The following is a 17,062-nucleotide window of genomic DNA, read 5'->3' as shown; positions in this document are numbered from 1 at the left end:
CTCTTCCTTGGAGTGCCCAGGCTGGAGGACACAGAGGGGCTGGGAAGTGCTTCCAGGAACTCCAAACCAAACACACACCCACAGGGCACTGATCCAGCCTCCTCCTGGCTCACTTAGTTGTGCTCTTGGCATTAAGTGAAGCAAGAACACCTCCCAGTGTCTGAAATCTACCCTTATGTCCAAATCCTGCACAGGATAGATGGGATATTGGGAAGGAATTGTTGGCTGGGAGGGTGGGCAGGCCCTGGCACAGGGTGCCCAGAGCAGCTGGGGCTGCCCCTGGATCCCTGGCAGTGCCCAAGGCCAGGCTGGACGGGGCTTGGAGCAGCCTGGGATGGTGGAAGGTGTCCCTGCCATGGCAGGGGTGGCACTGGATGGGCTTTAAGGTCCCTTCCAACCCAAACCATTCTGGGATTCTGGTACAGCTCGGTCCTGAGCCCATGGAAGAAATGAAATATTTTTCCATCACTTTGAGGGATTCACTTCCATGCTCACTCTTTGCTAAAATTTAAAATCACTATTTCCAACATTATAAATTTTTTTTAACCTTGTGAAACAGACTTTATTTTTCTTCCTGTAAATTTTGTGCAATATACATCTATGTACCTATAGAACACACCTCAGTAAAAAGGTTGTCATCCATACATTATATTACTTTTTATTTAATGTTATGAAAAATTCCAACAACAGTTTTTGTCCTTAAATAAACATTTCTCCCTCCCCTGCCCTCCCTTCCTACGCTGACTGGTCTGAAAGAGGAAATTTTATTTAGTTATTTTCTTTTCTTTAAAAAAATAGAAATTACAATCTTACAAGACAGAACATTCAATGAGAACAGAAGCATTTTCCTAAATCTAAAAAGTAAAACATTTCCATAAAACCTGTTGGTATCTACAGGTAGGTGTGTGTGGAGGGGTGGTAAATGGAAATAAAAGGTATTCCATTTCTTCCTTTCATTCATAGAGATAAAAAATAACATAAACCGACTGAAACTTTATATATTTTTCTCTTTTGCACCAACATTCACAAGAATATATATTATATATATTTTTGATCCATCTTTATACACAGTGTGAGGGTTCTGTGGGTGAAAATGGACACTCAGCTAAACTGCCAGAGCAGACAAACAAACACTAAATTAATCTTGGTCTGGAAAAGAGCCATCGCTGGCGGCCGAGGCTGCGCGGGGCTGTTGGAAAGGAACATCCCACGCTGGGATGGGAACGTCTCGGAGACGCCGAGCAGGGAGCAGCGGAGCCATGGGGGGCTCGGGGCTCCCGGGCACCCTCCCCATGGCCACAGGCGAGAGCAGAATTCTCCCTTTCTCAGGCATTTCTGCCCAGGCTTTGTCGTTGGGCCTTTCCCTGCGAGCTCTGGGTGGCCCAGCGGGGCTGAGGGACCCGGGCACAGCCCTGGCGAGCCCAAAGCAGGGGCTGCCATCCCTCGCCCTCCCTTTCCATGCGTGGCGCCCGTCCCAGGCCAGGAATCACCGAATTGACACCGAATCACTTTATCCCCTCCCAAAAAAAAATCATCAAATCAAGTCGGTTCCTTTAAAGAGAACTGAAAAGTGCAGGTTCCCGCGGTTTGGCAGGTCGAGTTACACGTGTTTAATACTTCCAGTCTTCCCTAGGTTCCCACGGGGGGCTCTTATTGCTCAGAATAATCCAGAATCTCTCCCCACGGGACGGAGGCTGTGCCGTGAGCCGGAGGAGCGCGGCGAGGCGCCCCCGTTCCCGAGTTAAGGTGCTTTCCTGGGTTCTTTGCCGGATGAAGTGAAGTCGGTGGCGTTGACCATTGCTGTGTGTTGGCTGACGAATACTGAGGGTGAAAAGAAGGGTGTGTGCTTTTTTTTTTTCCTTTTTTGTTTTGTTTTGCTTTTCCCCAAACGTTTCCAAACACCCGCGGGCTGTTCCCTCCGAGCTCGGCAGCGCGGCCGCCCCTGCCAAGGAGCAGAGTCGTGTTCTGGGGGTGCTTTTCCCGGGAAGTGAACGGTGCTGTCGGAAATGATGCTTCCAAAAAAAAAAAAAGGCACAACCCTCTGGACGTAAAAGGCAGTACTGACTTCTCACTTCTGTCCAAGCTTTGGAGAGGGCAGGAGAGGAGCCGGGCACATCCCCAGCCCGTTGGACGCTGTGCTGGACAGCGACGCATTGGCACTGGACGTCGCGTGGGGCCGTGGGAGCGCCGGCGGCCTTTTCCCAGAGACCTGGCTCCAACGGAGAGGGAGCCAAGGCTGGCGGGCTCCAATCTGCTCCCAGAAGCTGTTGGGATGTGGTCAGCAAACCCAGGGAGCTCAGGGCTGCAGCTGCCGGGGAGGAACGCGGTCCCACATTTCCCTCTGCCTTTGAGCGGAGCAGAAATCCCATCAGCTTCCTGGGGAGTCTTCCCTCGTCGTCAAGGTTGGTCCATGGTCTTCCCTGGGAGGTCTTTTAATAAAAGCAGGAATATCCCTCACGTCACTAAGAAAGCTCGTTTAGTTTAAAGGGTGCAGTTATGGATCCAAAGGTTTTGGCTCACACTCGGGGATGATCCAAGCTGCCGGAGGATGGGATTGGGTGCACGAGGAATCAGCACAAAGCAGGAAAGGGCTTGGGATTTTAGCCCTTTGTCAGCAGAAACTGGGGCTGCCTCAGAGCAGATTTTTCCCTTGTAGTTTTTTGGCATTTTCTGCAGCGGGAGCAGGAACAGGAACAGATAAATCCATCTGCAGAGCCACAGAGTCTCTCAAGCATCCCCTGCTGTTGTGGCCTAGAACAGCATCACCCCAGAAATTCTTCCCTTCATCCCCTTCCGAGTCTCCCAAAAGGAGCAGCAGGTCCCAAACACCACATTCCTTCCAACCACCCTTATTCCTTGAAGGGAAGGAATAAGGACCTTTCACTTTTCCTTGACTACAACAGGCAGTTTCTCCCCCTAAAAAGCTCCTAAATCCTGCTAACTCAAGAACAACCCCCAAAATAACAGTTCTAGGGAGCTCATTGAGGGGAAAGCCTGGGTCCAACCCAATCTGCAGAGGCAGGCAGCCACATCTGGGCTTCTGTGTGTGGTGTGGGAAGGGAGAACCTGGGATGGAACCCAGCTGGAGGAAGGGTCACAAACTCCTCTGGGTGCTGACCCATGGGGCAGTTTTAATGGAATTGATAAGAGAGCTACACACAACTGCAGCACACAGAGAGGCACTGCTGCTGCGGCCACCACAGGGACAGGGACAGGAGCCCCTCCAGTGGCCATGGGCATCTCTGGGGTGGGGTGGCCAGGATTTGGGCTCTGGCTGAAGTCCCATGGGCCTGGAAAAGCTTTTGGGATGCACAAAGGTGGCACCAGGCAGGTGAACCTGCTGAATCGGCTCTGCAAAGTCGGGCGGATGAGGAGCTGGCTGGGAATTTGGGAAAAGGCTGTGATGGAGGGCATGGACACCCTCCAAAACTTTTCCCCTGCTGCCCTGGGCATCTTTTCCCTGAAACCAGCCTCCTCCACAGGAAAATCCTGTGCTGAATCCCCCACCAGCCACAGCCAGACCTTTCTTGGCCAAGCTCCTGGGGGCCTGCTGCACCCATGGGAGATGAAATAAAGCAAAGGCTCTGTCTTTTCCCTCTCAGTTCCAGCCCCAACCCGACCCAGCCGAGTCAGCATTGCCCCTTCTTTATCCCATGCCTGGTGTTTGGGTTTTAAAAAAACAATAAAATAAAAATAATAATTAAAAAATAAAGAAATAAAAATCGGAGGTGGAGAGTGCAGCCAGGACAGCGGGAAGGGCACTCCCTCCTCCCGTGTCACGGGGAGCAGCCGGTCCCTCACCGCTGCCAGGAGCATCTCCTCTCCCGAGCAGAGATTTCACATTCATTTCACTGGTATGGCAAAGTCCATTTGCTTTTTCCTTCAAGGTGCTTTACATTCAAGAGCTATTGCAATCCACAGCGAGGAGATGGGGCCAGGGAGGCACCGCAGCCCCCCCGGGGTTCTCTTGAGTTTGATTATTTGATTTAAATAAATTGCCCCAAACCTCTGAAGTGCAGTTCATCTCCAAGTTTTGGGGAACTCGAAGGGGGCCGCTGGCTCCCGGCCTTAGCTCTCCCGGGGGTCGCTGTACTGAAGCTCCGAGTTGAAAACCTCCTTATAGAGGGGGGGGAAGTTCATGGCAGTCTCCGGGTGCAGGAGACGGAAAAATTCCAGCTTGTCCAAGTGCAGGTTGCAAATGGTCTTCATCAAGGGCAGCTTGGAAACCATCTGCAGGGAGAGAAGGAGCTGGTGACCACTGGGTGTAGGGGTCCTGATGCCAGTTTCCCTTCCCTTGAGGACAAGCAGGGGGGATTGGGGACCCCTGGGTGTCCCTTGCACTGCTGTTCCCCCTTCCCTGGGCACAGCGCGTGGGTTTGGGGATCACTGGCTTTGCCTGGCACTGGGGTACCAGCGGACTCCCACCTTTGCACAGCCTGGCAGCAACCTCTCCCCCAAACCCACACCTTTTCACAGGGGGGCTCCTCCCCACCCCAGCTCTGTACAGGTCAAAGCATTCCCAAAATAGCTCATTTTGCCTAAAAAAACTCCCATTTCCTGATGCACTGCCAGGCTCAGCAGCACGGTGCTGCCTCTGCCTGCACCACAACAGAGATTCACAGCCCTTGGAAGGAGAAACTCTCCTCCTCTGACAGGTCTGAGGTCTCACTCTTCACAATTAGTGTGGCTCATGAGCTCTGGCACAGCCCTGTCCCCGAGCTCAGACAGCCCCTGCACCCCTGGCCACGTTTCCTGTGTCATTACCTTCGAGAGCTTGTCCTCGGTGGAGTGTTTCTTCTGGATCTCATGCTGCAGGGCCACGTAGATCTTGTCCTGGAGCTTTTGCACCTTCTTGGACTCGGTCAGCCACGGGCGGTCTGCGGGAGAGGAAGGACCGAGTCACCACAGGGCTGGAGCCACCAGAGGTTTGGAGTCACCACAGGGCTGGAGCCACCACAGGGCTGGAGCCACCACAGGGCTGGAGCCACCACAGGGCTGGAGCCACCTGGAGGGTCTCTCCCAGGCACAGGGCAGTGACCCCTGGCTCTTTTAACCCTTCCTGCTCTCCAGAATGATTTTAGGGACACTTGGCTCCTCTCTATACTCCCCACTCCACGATGGGTGACACGGTTCCACCAAGGAGATTTGACAGATGCGTTTTGTGCATCTTTAGATACACTTTTCCCCCAAGTTCCTTTCCCAGGAATAACTGAAATCATCCACCAAGGAAGCAGTGCTGAGGGTTTTGGGGTCAGCTGTCCCCACAGGACACCCCTGGATACGGGGCCCTCCCCAGAGCCCCCCAGTACCTGGGGAGAGCAGGACAGCAGCAGTGAAGAGGGCGAGCTCCTCGTCTGACAGCTGCAGGCGGCACAGGGTCCTCCCCAGCTCGAAGACGGCACCGATGAGGTCGTCACAGCCTGGGCAGGGGACAGCAGGGACACGTCACTGTCACTGCTCCACCCACCCATCAGCAGAACCCAGAGCTTGGAAAGGCTTTGGGAGATGAGATGGGTGGAGAAGGGTCCTGGACACTCACCTGGCTGCAAATTCCAGCCTTGTCTGGGCTCCAGGGAGAGGAGAGGGACAGGGAAAACAGAGGATAGGGGAGGGAGAAGGAGGGAGAAGGAGGGAGAAGGAGGGAGAAGGAGGGAGAAGGAGGGAGAAGGAGGGAGAAGGAGGGAGAAGGAGGGAGAAGGAGGGAGAAGGAGGGAGAAGGAGGGAGAAGGAGGGAGAAGGAGGGAGAAGGAGGGAGAAGGAGGGAGAAGGAGGGAGAAGGAGGGAGAAGGAGGGAGAAGGAGGGAGAAGGAGGGGAGCTCTGAGGGAGGGGCAGCTCTTACCGAGAGATTTGAACATCTGCATCCCACCGAACTTGCCCTCGAAGAGGATGGTGTTGTTCAAGGGGTTGAACGCTCGGATCATGCGGATCAGGAGCACCTCGAGGCAACCTGATGTAGGCAGAGAGAGCGCAGACGAGGGCAGGGCAGGGCAGGGTGGGGAAGGTCAGGGGGGGTTTCCATCAGCCCAGGACCAAATGTAAGAAAGAGGACAGCCCCCAGTGCACGTTTGAGGTCCAGATTGTCCATTTCCAACAGCAGAATGGGTATTTCAACAAATCCAGTTTGGGGTTTTGGGATTGGTTGGGAGTTTTTAGGTGTCCAATTGTGACCACAATATTTCACCAAAGGGAAATATTATCCAGTCATTCACGGCCAGGCACAGAGAGACCGAGGTCATGGTGGAGCACCGAGAGAGAGGAAAGGGTGAAAACAAAATAAATAAAAAGAGAATGGAAGGAAGAAATGAGAGAATGTGTTAAACTCCAGCACGTCAGGCATGGCCAGCTCTGGCTTTGGGGTACAGCACCCTGTTGGGACACTGGCACATGTCCCCAGTGCTGGGTGCTGATCTCAGCCCCCCAGCTCGGACAGATTAGAAACCATGAGGTTTTTCCAGTGTTTTAGGGATTTTGGGCATCACTAGCTTGGGCAGATGGAAGGGTGGGGGACGTGGGCGTGCACTGCCATCATCCTCCTCTTCCCAGTCTCTTGCTGGGAGAAGAGGCCAATCCTTTTCTCTCCATCCTCCCTGCTCCTGTTTGAGTTTGGCACCCCTGCTCCCAGAGGAAAACCTTCTGTTCTCATTTCCATCCCAGTTTCTGGGTGACATTTGGATCAGGGCAGCCATGGAGAAAACTTCTGCCCAAGGCAGCCACTCCCCACGTGTCCCCCTTCACCATCGCCCTTAAACGTGACCTTCAGCTCCTCCCAGCCCAGCACCTGCTCCCCAGCACTGGGAGAACTGGGGCAGTGAGGGAGGGGGCCCCCAAAAGGAAAGCACCAGCCAAGAGAAAAACGGGATTTGCTTCTGGCCCCCACAGCTGCTGCTCAGGAGAGGTGTTGGGGACGGGAGGGGGGCGGTGGGGACATGAGGGGGGTGGTGGGGACACGAGGGGGGCAGTGGGGACACGAAAGGGGGTGGCAGGGACATGGAGGGGGGCGGTGGGGACACGAGGGGGGCGGTGGGGCTCCCCCCTTACCGGCTTTCAGGAGGATGATCTGGTCATTCTGGCAGAGCTCCATGAAGCCGTCGATGCGCTTGGCGAACTCCACCACGTACTGGATGGCGTTGGAGATCTGCAGCGAGCACTGCTGCCACATGGCCTCGCAGCTCTGCGGCACAGCGGGGGCGTCTCAGGGTGTGCTGACACCCCAGCTCTGTCACCCCCCCAGGGGATGAGACCCCCGTGCTGTGCCATCCACGGTGGCATTAGGACACCTGGGATGTGAGCTGCCACCGCAAACTCCCCCTCTGGGCAGCCCCCAAAGCACTGACAGACCCTCCTGACCTTCATCCCCAGGTGACAGTGGGTGTGGCAGGGGCTGTGACAGTGGCACTCACCTTGCTCTGCAGGGCACGGACCTCCTCGGGAGAGTAGAGGCTCCAGGCCAGGCGCTTGAGCTCCTCCGTTGTGTACTGGCACGTCTCCAGGTGCGACTTCACCACGTTCTGGGCCACCCGGTCTGCAAGGTGGGGACAGCGGGCGGTGAGACCTGGGGACCCCAACCCCGTCCTCTCCTCTGGGGCTGCTGGGGCTGAGGGCTGGAGGGGTGATGGGGCTCACATGGTGTCACAGGGCTGTGAGGACAGGTGGGGCAGCAGGGGCTGAGCGTAAGGCAAGCCAGGGATGTGCCACATCACCTTGGGTGTGCTGAGCTCCATCAGGGAGCCTGGGGGCTGCTCCAAGAGCTGAGGCTGGGCTCACCATCTTAGAACCCCGGAATGGTTTGGGTTGGATGCTTAAATCCCATCCATTTATTTTTTTTAAATCTCATTCCAGCCCCCTGCCCTGGGCAGGGACACCCTTCCCTAGACCAGGTGTGTGTCTCCAGAGCAGGGTACAGCCTGCAAGGTGCTGAGGTGGCCCCAAGCACCATCCTCAGGGCCACACACACCCCACACGTGCCCGGCACCGCGGCGGCGCTCACCGATCTCCAGGACAGAGATGTCAGGGGGCAGCTGGGCACCCTCCAGCGCCCCGTGAGCCAACAGCGCCGGCTCCAGCATCAGCTCGTAGATGGACTCCTGCTTGATGAGCGTGGCATCGGCCACGTCCAGGCTGGACTGGTCGGGCGAGGGCTGCGCCGAGGCCAGCAGATCCAGGTTGTAGTAGGTGCTGCTGCCATCGGGGGTCAGGGGGAAGTCGAAGAGGAGCCCGTCTGACAGCGTGGAGATGTCGTCCAGGTCCGAGAGGCCGCTGCTGACGCTCGTGGTGTAGACGCGGCTCAGGGGCTCGGGCTCATCCTTGGCGCCGCCGCTCTGCTCCTGGCTCTGCTGGTGCTTCTGCACCTCGGCGTAGAGGCTGTCCCGCTGCTTCTTGGACATGCGGCCGAACTTCACCGCTGCCCCGGGGGGAGACGGCGGCTGTGTCAGCTTCACCCGCCAGGGAAAAGCCACGACCACCCACTGCCCTGGGAAACGCCCTGGCTCCCGGGGAACCGCCTGGTTTGGGGGTCTCTGAGCCCTAAGCAGGGCTGGGACCCCACTGGATGCTCCCTCCCAGCCCCAGACCAACCCTGGCTCAAACTAAACAGACCCGGTTTAGATTTTCCCACGCAAAACACAAAAGCGTTTCTGCCTTCCCAAACCCTCCTTGCACCGCGCCGGCCCCCAGGGGAGGCAGCTTCATCCTGAGCGCCCGACTCGCTCCGAGGAGGAGCGGGTGGTCCCTGGGGACCCCCACTCACCATCGCGGGACATGCCCAGGGCCAGGCATTTCTGCAGGCGGCAGTGCTGGCAGCGGTTGCGGTTGGTGCGGTCGATCAGGCAGTTCCTCTGCCGGGAGCAGGAGTAGCTGGCGTTGTTCTGCTGGCTCCTCCGAAAGAAACCCTGCCCGGGATGGGACGGAAGGAGTTGGGGAAGCGCCCGGCCGGCTCACACGGCCGCCCCCCGCCCGCACCCGGCACCCCCGGGCTCACCTTGCAGCCTTCACAGGTGATGACACCGTAGTGGATCCCTGAGGATTTGTCTCCGCAGATCTTGCACGGGATCACCTCGATTTGGGCTGCAGGGGAAGGGAATAAGGGGTTAATAATGGTCACTGCTGAACGGGAGGGAGATGGCCCCCTGTCCATGACAGCCGCGGGCTGGCTCAGCATCTGGGGAAACTGAGGCACGAGAGCTGGACCCACCAGCAGCTCAGCCCTTCCCACAGACCCCACAAGGATTCTTGCACCTCAGAGAGGTCCCTAAAAGGTTCACACAGGGCGTGGGGTACCCCCATCCTCCAGCAGCAAGAGACAGGGTAGGAAAGCCCTTGGATCCAGGAGAGCACGGAATGTCTCTGCCCCAGCCTGCCCAGGACCCTGTTTTGGAATCATTCCCCTTACTTTTCAACTGATGTGGGCACCAGGACAGGGACAGCCTTAGCACAGGGACCATCCCCATCCCTGCAGCTGCTCTGCTGCTGGAGGTCTGGCCCAAGCAGAGGGTCTGGGCCCCCCCCAGCAGCTCCTCTGAAACCCAGGACCGATATAGCCATCCCCAGCTCAAGGTCCTGGCCCCCTTCCCCCCACAAATCCGCTTCCCTCCCCGCTTCTGCTTCGCTGGCACTGAGCTGCTAATAGGCTTCGTCCTCCTCATTTTCCAGCTGCTCCAGATCTGGGCTGGCTCTGCCCTCCCAGCCCGTGCGGGGGGGGGACACCCGGCACCCCTGGGACTCGTACGTGCCTCCCGGCATCTCTGCACCCTCTAATCCCCGCTCCAGCCCCCGCACCCCCCGGCCAGGCTCAGCCTGGCGTTGCTCTCGAGGGTGCTGGGCAGCCACCGCCACGCCAAAATAACCCCCACGGCCAGATTATGGTTATTTCCAATCTCCTGGGCCTGTGCAAATCCCCGCTCGGGTAATTCCCTTCTGCCTCTCTTCTCCCCTGGGAGCCATCGGCTCTGGCTGAGGGATGTGTTTTGCAGGGACACCTCTGTGAGTGACAGTCCCAGTGCTCGGCCAGGGCCACCTGTACCCCCACACCCTGGGATCTCTTGCTGCTTGGGGGAGGCTGGGATGGGGCAGTGAAGCCTCAGTGGGCAGAGGGGCAGCCGAGGTGCCATTGGTCCTCCAGGGATGCTCAATCCCCCAGGGATCGCATTGGTCCCTCCCAGGGAAGCCATCGGTTCCCCCAGGGATCGCATTGGTCCCCCAGGGATGCCACTGGTACCCCCAGGGATGCCATCAGTGGGGCAGGTTTGCCTTCGGCCACTCTGGGGAAGGACTCACTCCAAATCCAGGTGTAAGCAGAGGGATGGATCCCTCCTTCATCCTTTGATTCACTGATTAACCCAATGCCCCACATGCACCAGGTGATTTTGGGGCTTAGCCCTCCTTCCCCAGGCTGCTGAGCTGGGCTTCTCCCAGGGCTGTGCTTTGTCCCCCAACTCGAGGGAGTCACATCCCATCACTGCCCCTCCCCACATCCTCTGCCTACTCCTCTGCCGTGGTTCTGGGCCTGGGAGAGCAGAGCTGATTTCCCCGTGGTGGGCAGGGCAGGGATGTCCAGAGCATCCTCACATCCCCTGCAGCTGCACCAACACCGCAGCCCCAGGACCACCCCTTTCGCAGGGGGCTGAACACACCAGGAGGGCCAAGTGTGGCCACCCCCAAATCACCACCCAGCTCCGATGACCGAGACACCCCCCGATTCCCTGGGTCTCGCTGCCATCCGGAGAGAGGAGGGAGCGCTCCTCTCTCCAACACCCGGGCCCTGTGCGGGATGGGAGCGAGGTGGTGGCACGGCGGGGGGCACAGGGAGGGGGTGCCACCCCCGGCAGGAAGCGGCGTCGGTTCATTATGCAACGCTAATTGCAGCCGCCGGCAGCGCGGGTGATGCATCGCGGGCACCGCGCCCTCACGCCCCGATACTCCGGTACCCGGAATTACCGGCACCGGCAAACAGCGGGGCTGAGCACGGCCCGGTACCGCCGGCACCCACCCAGCACAGCCCAGCAATGCCACCCCAAAAGCCCCGAGGATCCCAAAGGCTTCGTGTAATGCCCATGGCCAGATCCGCCCCGCAGGGGAGCCCCCCGAGAGCCCCCCGAGAGCCGAGGGGGATGGGGACGATGCTGTCCTGGTGAAGGAGAAGCCCTGACCACCCGCCATGTGCCCACAGCATTTTGGGGCTCTAATTACCATCCTGCTAATTACCCGGCCGTGCCCGCCACTGGCACCTGACCCGCTCGTAAGACGCTCGCCCCAAATAACTGACGTGGAGATACGGCCGTAACCTGGCGATGCCAATTACAGCCCAGCACGGTTAATTGCTGCTCTGATTGTAAAGCCGGCTGAATCACCGAGTCGGCTCCAGCAGTGTCCCCTCGTGACGCAGCCATGGACCCCCGAGGCGGCCGGACCCCATCTCCCCATCTCCCCTGCGACCCCCAAAGGCGCTCCTGGGGCAAATCCAGAAGCGTGAGAAGGAAAGTGGGTGCGGGTGGGGCGGCCACAGCAGCTCCCGCATCCCCCAAATCTCACTGTGATCAGGGAAAGCATCGCAGTAGACCCCAAACCCCGGATATTCCTCCACCCCCCCAACCCCCCCGGCCCTTCCTTGCCTCAGTTTCCCCACCGGAGAGTTTGGCATCTCCTCCCACCACAACCGTGCCACCATCGGCCACGCTGCGAACGGGGGGACATTTAGGAAGGGGTGAACCTCTTCTCCCTCTGGGGGAGGAAGCAGGGAAACTCCACCCTGGGGCCGACGGGGCTAAAATAGGGATCAGGATAAAAGAACAACAAAAGGGTTAAAAAAAATAAGTAATAATGATCTCCAGCCGGCAATTAAAATGTCCCGGCAGTGGTATTTGCTCTCCTCCCACTGTAAACACTTCTTGCCCAACTCCCGGCCCGCTGCCACCGGCCGGTCCTTATGTAAGTGGCCCTGTGGCACGGTCCGGCCCCGGGGCCCGGGGCGATGGCCCCGGTGCGGCGGCTGCGCGTGGCCCCGCGCTCGGAGCCATCCTGTCCCACTGACACAATTCCTGCCCGTGGCCACGGGCGCTTGTGTAACCACCGCCGTTAACCCTTCCGGGCCCGCGGCCACTCCGGGCCCGGGCTGCTGCTCAGGGCGGCACCCCGACCTCCCGCCACCGGGAGTGGGGATTTTGGGGCGTTTTGGGGTGATACCTCCAGCTGGGGACACGCATTTGTCACACCCTGAGCTGCAGCTCCAGGTGAAGGACGCAGGTCTGTCTCTGCCCAGTGCCCAGATCGCCCCCAGACCCAGCCATGTGTGTCCCCCCAGCCCAGCACCGCCCACCCCAGACCACGCTGGAGGCTCCGGTGGTTTCGGCAGAGCCAGAACCGCCCGCCCCGGAGCAGGAATCGGCCCTGGTGCCACGCAGGCACACCCTCCTCTGCATCGCCTCCGCCCCAAGGGCGGGCATCTCTTGCACCCCAAAACAAAACAAGGCAGGACCTGCAGGATGCAGCCGCGGGGGGCCGGACTCCCCCTCTGTGGTGCAGAGAAGGGTGGTGGTCTCATCCTCCTCCTCCCCCCATCCATCCCCTCTGCCGTATGATCTCACTGCTTTGGGGGAATTACCCCAAAACCCTCAGCACCCCGTTGAACCTCGGGACGTGCTGTGATCCCATTGCTGCTGGAAGCTTTTTGGAGCTGTCCCCGCTCCCATCGGTGGGTGCCCCTGGCTGCGGGGTGAGGACTCTTGGGAGGGCGTGTTTGGGGCGCCCTGGCAGATCCCTGCACGGTCCCCCAGGCTGAGCCTGCCCAGCTGTCACCCCGCAGGGACAGGATATGGCCACCCCTTCCCCCGGGGGGCCACAGTGCCCTTGCTGGAGGCAGTGGGGCGAGCATCCCAGCTCTGAGTATTTCAGAAGTGGCTCCGTGCCTCTGGGGCCATCCCTGCCCCAAACACCCCCCGGCGCTTCCCCAGTGCCCTGGCTCGTCACCCAGTGAAGCTGCTGGGAAAGCAGGACCGTGCCCCACCCCTGTGCCAGGCTCCATCGATGCCACAGGACAGGCACCCCTGGTAATTGGCATTGGCCCTGCAGCCCCCCGGGATCCCCCAGCCCCAGCCGGGATGCTTCACCTCCACCACTCCCCCCTTCCAGGGGGCCTCAGCATCCTCCTGGTGCACCCACAGCAGGGAGAGGAGCACGAGTCCAGGCTGCACAGGGACCCACAGGGATCCACGGGGACACGCAGGGACCAACGATGCCACCCCATTTCCCATTCCTGCCCTAAACCCCAGCTGTGCTCCTGCATCCCCTGCAGCAACCTCCAGCCCCAGGAGCGACTGCACTCCTCCACAGCCACCACCCACAGTTGTGTTTTGCTTTTGGGGTGGGAATAAATACGGAAATAAAGGGAATTATCACCCCTTTACATCTGCTGTTGGCTTTGCTATTAAATATCCTCCAGTGCCGCAGCGCCTCGGGGTCTCCCGGCACTTCGGCCATCGCTGCCAAAAAATCCCATCCCCATCCACGCACCCGGGGAGCCCCAAACAATCCAGGCCCGTGCCGGGTGTTCACAGCCCCGGCTCCAGACGCGGGGGCAGCACCGAGGCCAAGCGGGCAGTAGGGAAAATTCAAATGACACAACCACGTCCCGTGCCGGGCTGGGATGCTGGAGGGGGAACTCCTTTCCTAATTGATTAGCAAAGATTTCCTGGAAACTTTGGGCCAGAACAGCGCTCGGCTGCTCTCACCCTGCCCTGGGGCAACCTCTGGCCACGTTCCCTTGCAGGCACGCGAACGGAGGTTTTGCATTCTCCCCATCCCCAGCAAAGCGCTGTTTTTCCCGGGAGCAGCGTGTGCCCCCAAGAGGGGGAGCGTAGCCCCGGACGGGCGGTGCGGCTCCCCCCGGCTCCCCCCGGCTCCCCCCGGGCCGCTCCGCTTCAGCAGCTCCGCTTCAGCAGCTCCCGTGCCACGCAGCTCCGTGCCAAGGCCGGCCCCGCCGGCGCAGGACGCAGCCCTTTGCACTTTGCCTGCTGCAGAAGGGTGGCAAAGGTGAGGCAGCGGGGAGGGGGGACCTGCCAGCCCGGGGTGGGGACGAAGCGGGCTGAGGTGGGAGAACCCCTCCGGCACTGCTGCTAAACCGGGGGGAATTATCTCCCTGGGGCTAAAAAAAGGCAGGAGAGCAGCTCTGCTCACCACATCCGATAAACCGGACTGATTTAGACATTAGCAGCTCTTTAAATAGCCGCCGCGAGTTCAAAGTTAAACGTGACAGGGAGCAGGGACGGGGACGATGGGCTGGGGACAGGGACCACCGGCTCCCCATCCCTGCTCTTGGCTCTCCAGGTGCTGACTCTCCCTGGAGTTATCAGAGTGGGGGATCCCAAATCCCGTCTGGACCCCTCAGGACCCCATAAATCCATCGGACAGCTTTATCCTCCGGGCTTGTTTTTTTGGGAAGTGTCAGGCACGGCCGTGCCCTGGCTGCGGTACCCGGGCAGGCGCGGCCGTCGTGCGGGAGGGCCGGTGGGTGCCGGCCGCCCTCGGCCGAGCCAGCGTGTGCACGCCGCCGAAACGGGCAGGGAAGCTCCTCCTCCGCCCTCTCTGATTTTTCCAATGACAGATCTAGGTCACTAGGACAAGTCGCAAAGGCTGCCGAGCCACCGCACGCTCCTCGCCACGCTGCTTGCAAAACAAGTGAGCAGGAGGGCTGGAAACCGTATAGGATTATACAAGGCAAAGCCTCATCCCCGGCCCCGGCGCAGCCGCGGCGCAGGGAAGGACAGGAGCGAGGAGCTGCTGTGGCCCCCGGGGAAATGGGGCAGAGCGGTGGCGGTTTTGGGAAGGAAAATGGAGATTGAATCAATTTGGCGTCGCCATGCGGCATTTGGGCTTCGAGAGAGATGAGGACGTGGGACTGCGGGAAAAACGCCCGGCCGGGGGGAATAGTGGGATATCAGATGGGTTTGGCCCTAAATTAGGGTCAACACCAGCAATTCACGGGGGAAAGGAAAAATATTTTTTAAAAAGGAAAAGTTCGCCCAGTTGCTAATTAAGCCGGTGCTGGCTGTGCAAGTGCTACGTAAGAGCCAGGCGTGTTCGCAATTAGGCAGGCGTTAATGCTTTCCTCCGTCCTAATAAAGGTGAAAATCCAGGATGTGGAGGGGCAGGAAGGAGATGTGGGGGTCTCACGTCGCCCTCCTCACCCACCCCGGCCCCACCGTTACACAAGAGTGCGGCGGGGGCAGAGCCGCAGCACCCTCGGTGCAGGGAGGAACCAGGATTTGGGGAGCTCGGGGATGAACGTCCTGGTACCCACACCCCAAAATGTGTCTAAGGACCTGCACCCCCGAAACACACCTATGGAGGGGCACGAAGGAGTCCTGGCAGGGCGAAGGGCTGGGGGAAGGCAGGGGATGATGGAAAAAGGATTTAAAGGAGGATGAAAATCCCAGCCCAGGGTGCAGCGGTGCTCCCAGCACGCTGGGAACAGAGCTGAGTCCGGCCACCGCTGCGTCACCATCACCAGGCCCCGCTGGATTGTCCCGCTGGAGCCTTCCTCCCTCCATCCTCCTCCTCCCCACCGCCTGCTTGGCAAAGCAGAGGGGTGAAAAGTAGGGATTGCCTTCGGTAACGCGTAAAACCAGGCAGGTGCTGGCACAGCTCAGCCCTGCCCTGGACATGGGGCACCCAAAATTGCACCTGATCCCTTGCCCGTCCCTACAGGAGCCTCCCAATCTGCCCCTCACGCCGTGGGGAGGGGGAAAAGGGGGAAAAAACTACAATAAATCCAGCCCTGGTGGGAGCAACATATTGAAGAGGAGATTAAGGGGTTTAGTGCGGGGAAAAGCTTAAGAGTGCGTCTAAGCCGGCGTCGGAAAGCAAAGCAAAATAAACAAGAATTTTGTTCCTAACGAAGGGGGAGCTGGAGGAGCCAGAGCGGCCCCGGCGGGGCTGGTGCGGGTTCCCCCCTTGTTCCCCTCCGCGGGGCTGGTGCGGGCCCCCCTCGTCCCGTTCCAGCGACGCTGATGCGGATCCCCCCGTGTCCCCAGTGGGGCTGCTGCGGGGTCCTTCCCATCCCCTCCGCGGGGCTCACACGGCTCCCCTCGTCCCGCTCCGGCAAAGCTGATGCGGGTCCCCCCTTGTCACTGTCCGGGCTGACACCGAGTCCCCCGTCCCTCAGCGGCGGGGCTGATGCGGATCCCCCGTATCCCCATCCGGGCTGACGTCGGGTCCTCCCCGCTCCCCTCTGCCAGGCTGCTGCGGGTCTCCCCGATCCCCACCGGGACCAACTCGTGCCGCTGCCCCCCGCAGCCCCCCGGACCCACCTCGCATCGTGTCCGCCGCGGTCAGGGCGCCGGGGGGCGCATGGGGCGGCGCGGGGGTCCGGAGCGGCTCGGGGCGCGGCGGGGAGCGGCGGCACCGGGAGGCACCGGGCGGCACCGGGAAGCACCGGGCGGCACCGGGCGGCTCTGGCACCTGCCCCTCCGCCGCGCCGTGACCCACTTCTGCCCGAGCATGCGGCCGTTCACATGACGAGCCCGCCCCGCCCCCCCCAATCGGTTTCACTTCCAGCCCCACCTCCTGCCCTTCGTCCTCCTCCTCCTCCTGCTCCATCCCCATCCCCGCCGCTCCGCCGCCCGGTGATCGGCGCTGCCGGCGCCTCCCTGGGAGCGGGGTCTGCGCGACCCCCGCCCGGCTGTGGCCGCGGGGCGCTCGGAGCCGCCCCCGGGGCTGCCCGCCCCCGGGAGGGCCGTGCCGGTGCCCGTCCTGCCCCGGCTCGCCCAGGCACGGGGCCGGCTGCGTGTCCCGCTGAATCACTGCTCCCTTGCTTCACTTCGCTCCCGTGCAGCCCCGCTGTCCCGCCAGGGACCCCGCTCGGCGCGGGGACCCCCAAAAACCCCCGGCAGGACAGGACGGGGCGGGGGGCCTCTGCCGAAAGGGCAGCACCCGGTGCTGGGGGGTGTGGGGAGAGCGGGGACCCCCGTGCAGCGTCCCAGAGTGCCCGTGCCAGGGTGCAGATGCTGAGGTCTGGGGGCACATCCCACCTGGAGACCTGCGGGTGGGGAATGGTGTCATGGAATATTGGGA

At 60.3% G+C, this 17,062-nt stretch overlaps 1 protein-coding gene across 1 annotated transcript; it reads right to left on the bottom strand.

The window, feature by feature from the left end:
* Positions 1–536: 536 nt before the first annotated feature.
* LOC111940184 (nuclear receptor ROR-beta-like) lies at positions 537–16,594 on the bottom strand. Its single transcript, XM_086862920.1, has 10 exons — positions 16,300–16,594; positions 8,979–9,064; positions 8,748–8,889; positions 7,989–8,402; positions 7,402–7,523; positions 7,040–7,172; positions 5,841–5,948; positions 5,310–5,420; positions 4,765–4,877; positions 537–4,230 (listed from the first exon to the last, which is right to left on the bottom strand). Exons 1-10 carry the CDS (start codon positions 16,592–16,594, stop codon positions 4,069–4,071), a joined length of 1,686 nt encoding a protein of 561 aa, XP_086719046.1. The 3' UTR covers positions 537–4,068.
* Between the last annotated feature and the right edge of the window lie 468 nt (positions 16,595–17,062).

Source organism: Cyanistes caeruleus, chromosome 25, assembly GCF_971803275.1.
Source record: "Cyanistes caeruleus chromosome 25, bCyaCae1.hap1.1, whole genome shotgun sequence".
Lineage (NCBI taxonomy): Eukaryota > Metazoa > Chordata > Aves > Passeriformes > Paridae > Cyanistes > Cyanistes caeruleus.
The sequence above is the reverse complement of the archived record's forward strand: the minus strand, read 5'-3'. Positions and strand labels throughout refer to the sequence as shown.